General features: G+C 41.2%; 1 protein-coding gene across 1 annotated transcript; it reads left to right on the top strand.

Moving 5' to 3' along the window:
• Positions 1 to 1006: 1006 nt before the first annotated feature.
• Positions 1007 to 10708, top strand: LOC140157082 (uncharacterized). Its single transcript, XM_072180147.1, has 5 exons — positions 1007 to 1303; positions 1932 to 2083; positions 2543 to 2660; positions 7853 to 7911; positions 9346 to 10708. The coding sequence occupies exons 1-5, from the start codon at positions 1043 to 1045 to the stop codon at positions 9449 to 9451; spliced, it is 696 nt and encodes a 231-aa protein (XP_072036248.1). The 5' UTR covers positions 1007 to 1042; the 3' UTR covers positions 9452 to 10708.
• Positions 10709 to 11094: the final 386 nt, after the last annotated feature.

Here is an 11094-nt window from a genome sequence, read left to right as displayed (position 1 = left end):
TTTTGGAATTTATGGAGAAGCTATCTACTTGTGTGTGTGTGGGGGGGGGGGAGCTATATCTGCCTCGCTGATGTTGGAATTGGTGAAATGTTGGAATTGATGAAGTATAATTATTAATAGTTTAGCCTAATATCTACTGCTGATGTAGGAATTTATGAAGCAATTATATATTGCTGATGATGGAATAAGTATAGCTAAACCTGCATGATTTAAATTGGTGAAATAACTATTTAAACTTTTAAAGCTTATGAAAAAATGTTTTTGAATTAATGTTATGAAAACATTTAGGCCTAGGGCCTATATAGGCCTACCCTTCAAAACCCGAGATTTAGACCTTTTGCGAATGATGTTGAAAGCGTTTTCTGTTTACTGGGCCCAGCAAACACAAAACATTTTAAAACGTTTTAAGGGGCTGTGCAATAATTATGGGCCCTGGGGAGGGTAAATGTTTGGCGAGCCGAATGGGGGCCGGGGCAAGCGATTTTCGGCACACATTCTTGGGGCGCCTTTTAAATAAAACGCTCTAAAAAGGCTTACGGAAATTTTCCTACTCGCTGCGCTAGCAACAGGTATATAAACCATTAAAGGTTTGCAAATTGGGATCCCAAAAATTTGGCATGTAGGCCTACCTACAGGGGGGGCAAAGCATTTTGGCGGGACAAGGGGGGGAGGCAAGCGATTTTTGGCGGGCCGAGAGGGGGGGGCAAGCGATTTTGGCGAGCCGTTTGGAAATTTTACCCCCCGGGGCTCATAATTATTGCACAGCTCCTAAACTGGGTTGGGTTTTGCTTTTGTCTAATTTTTTTTATATCCCCCCTTCATGTCCTAAAAAAGAAAAAAATATATATTATTAACTCATTAGCTAAAATACCTTGGAGTTGTTACTCATTGGAGTGGGGTGAGGCATGGTGAACCTGATACCCGGGGACTGACCCTCCCGGCAAGACCCCTCCTTATTATTCCAGGCATATGGATTTTATGGTTCCTTTCTAAGCGATTTCCACTTGAGAGTGTTTCCACCCTTTTCAGACCGGCAACCCAAATGACAACAACATTTTCACGTGTGGAAGCAGGGAAGCTTCTGAATTTGGCAGCTATGGCAAACATTAGCAACGATTTAAAATCTTATTTATCGGGAACTTCAGGTGCTTCAAACGCTGACACTTCAACATCTAGCTCACACTCGTCGTTGACATCATGGTTTTCGAAAAAAGAAGATAAAACAGAGGGAGAAACCTTAGAAAATGATCCAAGCAATGCATGGTTCAACGAAGCGCAGAAAGATCCACTGTGTCCTTCTTTGGTAAGCTTAAATACATTTTAACCAACAACAGTTAATATGTCTGTTACATTATTCATAACCTCATTAATAAACGCGATGAAAGTCACAGAAGCCAACCACACGATCGCGGACCGGGCGCTACACGGCTAATTGCTGCCAGGCCCGCAATTCCGTGAGCATTTGTTTGATTGGGTTTGGCTTGGGGTGATTGCGTCATCGCAGACCCTGGGATGCATGCAGCCATGCATGCGCAGAATTTTTCATCGTGGTACTCTATGAGATTTTTACATCACTGGAAACGTTGAACCTCTGGCTACATGTACAATTGTACATGATGTTTATGTACAAAATATTTCTTGCAGATTAATTCGTTTAGCAAAGATATCGTGAAATTTGAATTTCGTTCTGGTGCACCAGAACGAAATTACAACGCATTGTCTATGGAGCAGTGTAATACACATATATAAATCATGCATAACTCGCGAACGCACAATCGGAATCCTTTAATATATGCACGATGAGATGTGGGGGGGGGGGGGGTGGGGTATCATGTTTCTTCGGGTAGATGAAAATTCATAACAATTAAGGTTACTGTACTGGGCAGAAACATCAAATTTTAATTGTGTTTTTTTTCTTGACATTGTTTCAGTCCAAGAGGCAGCGAATCCTTGGTTTCATGATGTGTCTTCTAGCCGGTGCCATCTGTTTTGCTATGGCGTTATCAATAGCACCCTTCATTGTAGTGAGAGCCAGGAAATTTGCTCTGCTTTATTCACTTGGTAGTCTTTTCACAATTAGTAGGTAAGATGTTTTTGTTTTGTGTGTTTTTTATTGTGTGGTTGGACCAGAGAAAATGAGAATGTCTTCTTTGGTTGCACACTTCCAATTCAGAGAGTCAAAAGCTACATTCTAACCAGTAGCAACTTTCTGTCAGAAGAAGAAATTGAGCTCTCCTACATGTGTAGTTATATTTAAAAAAATATAAATAAATCAGTGATTTAAAGCACAAGTATGTATATTTTGTCAATCACGGATTTGTCAAACGCAGAAGATCTGTGATTCCAAACTTACGCAACAAACTAGAAAGACCTAAAATTGCATATGATGATAAGTTCATAATTTGTTTTGCATCCATGGTTGCCCTGTATACTACTGCAGTAATTTGCATTTACGAGAATTGAAAAATGGTATAAAATATATACAAAGATGATAACAAATTTTCTGGACTAATTGTTACTATTTACCACTCCTCTCTTTCAGTTTTTCTCTCCTCTGGGGACCATGGCATCATGTCAAACATCTCTGTTCATCACAACGCCTGCCTTTTACTGCTATATATTTTGGAACCATGTTTGCTACACTTTATTTCGCTATGGTTGTAAGTATTGGTGAACTTTTAAATTGCAAAATATAATTTACATACTGTTCAATGTAGTTTGTTATTATTTAAAGTTGAAATGAAGGACGTGTACGTAATGAATGTAATACTAATACTGCCAGATGTACTTCTGTGGATGAAACTCGCTCACACTTCTTAAACATTTTTAAGTCTGTTAACAGCTGTGGAATGATGATATATTGACAATAATGATGATTTAGTGTGTGCCACAATGCAATGTCTCACAGAAGGAAATTCTAAATTATTAGAAATACCTATAATTTATCAAGAAAATAATATATGTGACGTATCATGTCAAAAGGAGATACTTTTGGGCAGGTTATAAATTTTGAGGTTTTTACATTACTAGTGCACCTGCGGCTGTGAGAGCCCAGATGCTGTGAGAGCACTGGCATGATAGCGATACTGTTTGACCCCAGATGACCTTTGACCTATCAAGTTTAAGCCCAATAGGGCAAAGTTAAAATTTAGCCCCTACATGACCTTTGACCTCGGTTGACCTCAATTTTGTTTTGCGCATATATTCCCCTCGTATCAAGGATTGCACCCACCACGTTTGAACCCGATAGGACAAAGTTTGAAATCCATGACCTTTGACCTTTGACCTCGGATGACCTCCATATAATGTTTTTCATGCTCCCCTCATACGAAGGTTTCGACCCGCCAAGTTTGAGCCCGATCGGACAAAGTTTGAAATTTGACCTCTCCGTAATGACCTTTGACCTCGATTTTATTTCGGGCATATATTCCCCTCGTATCAAGGATCCCACCCACCAAGTTTGGGCCCAATCGGACAAAGTTTGAAATTTTGACCTTTGACCTTGACCTCCGATGACCTTCGAAACCACATGGCCAACATGCTGTTCCTGATACCTATCTATATGCGAAATTTCAGCGCGATGCGTCGAAGCACGGCAAAACGCATAGCCGGACAGACAGATAGACAGAGACCGCTTATTATTTTATTAGTACTAGTGCACCTGCAGCTGTGGGAGCCCTGATGCTGTGAGAGCAGTGGCATGATAGCGATACTGTTTGACCCCAGATGACCTTTGACCTTGGATGACCTCGGTGTAATTTTTTTTCATGCTCCCCTCGTACAAAGGATTCCACCTATCAAGTTTAAGCCCAATAGGGCAAAGTTTGAATTTAGCCCCTACATGACCTTTGACCTCGGTTGACCTCAATTTTGTTTCGCGCATATATCCCCTCGTATCAAGGATTCCACCCACCAAGTTTGAGCCCGATTGGACAAAGTTTGAAATCCATGACCTTTGACCTTTGACCTCGGATGACCTCCATATAATGTTTTTCATGCTCCCCTCATACTGAAGGATTCCACCCACCAAGTTTGAGCCCGATCGGACAAAGTTTGAAATGTGACCCCTCCGTAATGACCTTTGACCTTGGTTAACCTCAATTTTATTTCGCGCATATATTCCCCTCGTATCAAGGATCCCACCCACCAAGTTTGGGCCCGATCGGACAAAGTTTGAAATTTTGACCTTTGACCTTGACCTCCGATGACCTTCGAAACTAACCGGTAAACAGCGCACGCCCGATACCCATCCATGTCTGAAATATCGGAACAATGCGTCGAAGCGCGGCGAAACGCATAGCCGGACAGACAGACACACAGACAGAGCTTATGATTATTATAGTATAGACTAGTGCACCTGCAGCTGTGAGAGCCCTGATGCTGTGAGAGCACTGGTTGACCTCAATTTTGTTTGCACATATATATTCCCCTCGTATCGAGGATTCCACCCACCAAGTTTGAGCCCGATAGGACAAAGTTTGAAATCCATGACCTTTGACCTCGGATGACCTCCATATAATGTTTTTCATGCTCCCCTCATACAAAGGTTTCGACCCACCAAGTTTGACCCCGATCGGACAAAGTTTGAAATTTGACCCCTGTAATGACCTTTGACCTCGGTTGACCTCGATTTTATTGCGCGCATTATATTCCCCTCCTATCAAGGATTCCACCCACCAAGTTTGGGCCCGATCGGACAAAGTTTGAAATTTTGACCTTTGACCTTGACCTCCGATGACCTTGAACACTACCTGGTAAATAGCGCATGCCCGGTACCCATATATGTCTGAAATATCGGAACCATGCGTCGAAGCGTGGCGAAACGCATAGCCGGACAGACACACAGACAGACACACACACATCTAACGGCTATTATTTTAGTAGTACTAGTGCACCTGCAGCTGTCAGAGCCCTGATGCTGTGAGAGCACTGGCATGATAGCGATACTGTTTGATGACCTAAGACCTCGGTGTAATTTTTTGCATGCTCCCCTCATACGAAGGATTCCACCTATCAAGTTTAAGCCCAATAGGGCAAAGATTAAATTTAGCCCCTACATGACCTTTGACCTCAATTTTGTTTTATGCATATATTCCCCTCGTATCAAGGATTCCACCCACCAAGTTTGAGCCCGATAGGACAAAGTTTGAAATCCATGACCTTTGACCTTTGACCTCGGATGACCTCCATATAATGGTTTTCATGCTCCCCTCATACGAAGGTTTCGACCCACCAAGTTTGAGCCCGATCTGACCAAGTTTGAAATTTGACCCCTCCGTAATGACCTTTGACCTCGGTTGACCTCGATTTTATTTCGCGCATATATTCCCCTCGTATCAAGGATCCCACCCACCAAGTCTGGGCCCGATCGGACAAAGTTTGAAATTTTGACCTTTGACCTTGACCTCCGATGACCTTCAAAACCACACGGTCAACATGCTTTTCCCGTCACCTACCCATGTCCCAAATATCGGATCGATGCGGCGAAGCGCGGCGAAACGCATAGCCGGACAGACAGACGGACAGACAACGCTTATGATTATTATAGTATAGATAGTGCACCTGCAGCTGTGAGAGCCCTGATGCTGTGAGAGCACTGGCATGATAGCGATACTGTTTGACCCCAGATGACCTTTGACCTCGGATGACCTCGGTGTAATTTTTTTCATGTATTTTTACAGCTATCAAGATTAAGCAAAATAGGGCAAAGTTGAAATTTAGCCCCTACATGACCTTTGACCTCGGTTGACCTCAATTTTGTTTCGCGCATATATTCCCCTCATATCAAGGATCCCACCCACGAAGTTTGAGCCCGATAGGACAAAGTTTGAAATCCATGACCTTTGACCTCGGATGACCTCCATACAATGTTTTTCATGCTCCCCTCATACGAAGGTTTCGACCCACCAAGTTTGAGCCCGATCGGACAAAGTTTGAAATTTGACCCCTCCGTAATGACCTTTGACCTCGGTTGACCTCGATTTTATTTCGTGCATTATATTCCCCTCCTATCAAGGATCCCACCCACCAAGTTTGGGCCCGATCGGACAAAGTTTGAAAATTTGACCTTTGACCTTGACCTCCGATGACCTTCAAAACCACACGGTCAACATGCTTTTCCCGGCACCTACCCATGTTCCAAATATCGGATCGATGCGTCATGGCCTTGGAACGCATAACCCGGACAGACAGAGACCGCTTATTATTTTATTAGTACTAGTGCACCTGTGGCTGTAAGAGCCCTGATGCTGTGAGAGCACTGGCATGATAGCGATACTGTTTGACCCCAGATGACCTTTGAACTCGGATGACCTCGGTGTAATTTTTTTCATGCTCCCCTCAGTCATACGAATTATTCCACCTATCAAGTTTAAGCCCAATAGGGCAAAGTTTAAATTAGCCCCTACATGACCTTTGACCTCGGTTGACCTCAATTTTGTTTTGCGCATATATTCCCCTCGTATGAAGGATTCCACCCACCAAGTTTGAACCCGATAGGACAAAGTTTGAAATCCATGACCTTTGACCTTTGACCTCGAATGACCTCCATATAGTGTTTTTCATGCTCCCCTCATACGAAGGATTCCACCCACCAAGTTTGAGCCCGATCGTGCAAAGTTTGAAATTTGACCCCTCCATAATGACCTTTGACCTTGGTTGACCTCGATTTTATTGTGGGCATACATTCCCCTCGTATCAAGGATTCCACCTACCAAGTTTGGGCCCAATCGGACAAAGTTTGAAATTCATGACCTTTGACCTTGACCTCGGATGACCTTTAAAACTACCCGATAAATAGCGCCCGCCTGGTACCCATCTATGTCTGAAATATTGGAGCGATGCGTCAAAGTGCACCTGCAGCTGTGAGAGCCCTGATGCTGTGAGAGCACTGGCATGATAGCAATACTGTTTGACCCCAGATGACCTTTGACCTCGGATGACCTCGGGTGTAATTTTTTTCATGCTCCCCTCATACGAAGGATTCCACCTATCAAGTTTAAGCCCAATAGGGCAAAGTTTAAATTTAGCCCCTACATGACCTTTGACCTCGGTTGACCTCAATTTAGTTTGGCACATATATTCCCCTCATATCAAGGATTCCACCCACCAAGTTTGAGCCCGATAGGACAAAGTTTGAAATCCATGACCTTTGACCTTTAACCTCGGATGACCTCCATATAATGTTTTTCATGCTCCCCTCATACGAAGGTTTCGACCCACCAAGTTTGAGCCCGATCGGACAAAGTTTGAAATTTGACCCCTCTGCAATGACCTTTGACCTCGGTCGACCTCGATTTTATTTCGGGCATATATTCGCCTCGTATCAAGGATGCCACCCACCAAGTTCGGGCCCGATCGGACAAAGTTTCAAATTTTGACCTTTGACCTTGACCTCCGATGACCTTGAAAACTACCCGGTAAACAGCGCACGCCCGGTACCCATCTATGTCTAAAATATCGGAACCATGCGTCGAAGCGCGGCGAAACGCATAGCCGGACAGACACACAGACAGACACACACACATCTAACGGCTATTATTTTAGTAGTATAGATAGATAGATAGATATCTTAAATACAGAGTTATTTTGCTCCCAAACCCCGTTTATCAGACAATATTTTTAACATTAATAACATCACAAATTTGCAACAAACCCAAATTGTGAAAAATCACCCCCGGGCATATTTTTGGCTATTTCTCCATTTACGGTCCTGCTCAAAAGTGTCTCCTTTTGACATGACACATCACATATGTAAGTTCCTGCAAGAAACAATTTTCAATAATATATTAAAATGAATATGAATCAAGACTAACCTTGTATATATTGTTCTTTCATTTCATATTCTTTCCAGAAAAAGGTGATGATTCTCACTATTGTTTGTGCAATCTTCCAGATAATTGCATTATTTTGGTAAGTCAGTACCAGTTTGGCAAGTGGCATTGTGATAAGTGCTTACTCAATATATCTATGACGTCATAAAATATGGAATTCAGTGGCAGTGCCATGGGGGGTAGGGGGCATGGGGGAAAATGTCCCCCAGTGAGAACGCTTACCTGTTGCCCCCCAGTAAAAACCCAAATTACGTAAATTTCACCTTTTTGCTGTAATGTTGTGCAACATTTGTTGATTTTGCCCCCTTGAAATTCACTCAATGCCACCCCCCCCCCCTGAAAAAAAAATTCCTGGCGCCGCCACTGATGGAATTTAAACTAGTATGGAAGGATATAGTCACCGTCATACCTTAAAAAACCCATTATGAAACAGGACAAAAGCTGGGGACAAAAGAGCATCAGTATTCACTTACAAAATCAAAATAATGAGATTCAATTTTGTTTTGAATTGAACTGATTTATGATACACAGAAGTTAAGAAAAATATACTGGAACCAAAACCTGAACTCGGCAAACAGAAATTATTAAAAGTGGTACAATAGCCACAACTTTTTTCACATTCGCCTATAATGTATGGACAACGTCAGCCATATGATTGTGTTTAATGCATACCTGTGGTATATTTATATGCAGTGGTTGTATGAGAGGAAGGCATGAAAACAGGGTGTTAGCTAGGCACCCATCAAACCCATCATTTTGGACACTCAGTTTGCTCCTGGGACAGGTCAAATTAATACCTGTGACATATGCTAATTTCTAAAAATAATTCTGAGACAGATCAAAGTAATACCTGTGACATATGCTAAATACTGCAAATAATGCTTGAATAAGTTCTGTGAACTCAAAACAAGACCAGATTAATAAATCAAGGCTATAGTAATAGTTTTTTGAACTGACTGAACCCATAGGAGATGGGCAGGTGTCCTAATTAATGTTTTCAGGGTCACGGTGGCTCAGTGGTTACGGCCTTGGACTCATAATCTGAGAGCTTGCTCGACGTACGTGGGTTCAAGTCCCCGTCCCACCACCGTGTTGCGCCCTTGGGAAAGGCGCTTTACCTCACTTGCCTCACCCCACCCAGGTGCAATGGGAAGCTGTTAGGGTTAGTCACAGTCGTTGTACTGATGAACCCTGCGCCATTTGTAGGCTGCAAACGTGGTTCTGGCATAATCTAATGACGGCGGAATAAATGTAAAGCGCTTTGAGGCTGTTTACGGCATAAAGCGCTATATAAAAATCTACATTTATTTATTTATTTTTATATAGGGTCAGGCAGTTTTGGTTAAAATGATGGGCACTTGTCAAATCGTAGCGAAGAACCTGCACAAAAACCACATGAAATTTTAAGCTATATAATAACCATAAATAGAACTACACAAGTTAATTTAAACAGAAGAAATTTAATGTCAAGATAGATATCACAAAATGCTAAAATTTTATTATCTTGTTACAGGTACATCGTAAGCTACATCCCAGGAGGACAAACAGGACTGAAATTTTTCACCAAAATCTTTTCATCAGCAGCGAAGACAACCTTATCGAAAACATTACCAGTATAGCAGCGCGAGTCAAGTTCATACTGAAAATGACAAAAACTGGAATAAACAACTCTGAAACTGCAGTAGAATTTGCATAGGTCACAGCTATATGAACAAGATTGTATGATATAATTGCATGTGTACCAATGCATATACGATCTGCCCAAGTTGTTATTGCTAGTGGGCTAAACACTGGCATAGTCACTCACAAGACAAACCGGCCACTACTTGAGACTACTGATGGGCTAAGTTTGTCTAAACTCCAATTAGCCTACAAGATGTGTACTGGACTGCTTAGCAACAACCTTACCAAATATTGGCTTGTTCTCTTCAGTTTTTCATCAATATTTTTGAAATTTGGAGATGGTGGGTCTTTGGAAGCTGATGACATACCAGTAAAAGGGGGTCTTTCTGAACTGAGCACGGTCAAAATCAAGGGTTTTTCTGTGCCTTCTGGTTGAAAATCACCTGAAAATAAACAGAAATGTGAGGAATGAGCAATTTAGGGGTCTTTTAGAGCTGAAATGATCAACAAACCTATTTGTGTGAAATTCAGGCTTCTTTCGGTGCTGTGCAGTCCCAAAACAAGCTTTTTCCGGTGAGCACACATGTACATTATAGTCATTTGTGTAAAGTGCCCCCACCTCCGGGTGTAAGCACGAGTCAATTTGAGTCTTGACACTGGTGACTGAGATGGGCTGATTTGAAATCCGCACCTGCATTGAGGAAGACTTAGGAATACCAACCAAATTCAAAAGTGTAAACAATAACGGATCAAACCATTTTCATCCATAAAATATGGAAAAGATGAGGAAGATTTTGGAGGATCGCTGTAAACATAATTTTAGTTTTTGAGACCAAATTATGTAAAATTCAACTGGATTTTATCAATTTTAACAAGTTTCAACTGTAATTTAACAAAAAATTCCAGACTGGAATTAGAATGGCATTAAAATCTTCCACATGGGGTGTATGGAGTGGATTTTAAATGGAATGCCCAATGTATCTGTATGTCAAATGACAGAGTATATAGTCTACATGTTGCTATGTAGGGAATTGCGTAGAGAAATATTCACATCTTTTTGGAAATGTTTATCTTCATGCAGGAAATAATTTTTTTTTTCAGGCCTGTATTTCAGCTTTAAAAAATTCATAGAGTAAGCCTGAGAACCTATATTCAATGTAATTTAATTAAATGAATGTTGAATGGCTTAAAAGGGGTTATAAAATAATAAATTGCGCAAAATATGAAATTGTCACTTTGTGAATGGTGCAATATTTTGCTGCACCACTCTCAAAGCCGCTCAATATTCTGTATATTTTGAGTACTGTATGGTCTGTGTTATTTAATGTATTATTGATCACTCAATTTTGCTTTTTTTTAAAGAAAATAACATTTTTAAAAAAATACATAAATTTGTGTCATAAATTTGTTTCAATGTCTCCAAAATACAAACTTGATTTGTGACTGGATCAACAGCCTCATCCCATATGTTTTTTCATCGAAACTCAGATTTTGATATAAGAAGAAAGCTCATACTTCTCTCATTACCCCAGTGAAATTTAATGCCAGAGATTTGTTTTTTTAAATGGTGTGAACAAAAACGTAGTGATTTTTAGTATATTACTATCCTACGGGCATTGTTATAAATGTTTCTGCTCAT

Source organism: Amphiura filiformis, chromosome 7 (assembly GCF_039555335.1).
Source record: "Amphiura filiformis chromosome 7, Afil_fr2py, whole genome shotgun sequence".
NCBI lineage: Eukaryota > Metazoa > Echinodermata > Ophiuroidea > Amphilepidida > Amphiuridae > Amphiura > Amphiura filiformis.
The sequence above is the reverse complement of the archived record's forward strand: the minus strand, read 5'-3'. Positions and strand labels throughout refer to the sequence as shown.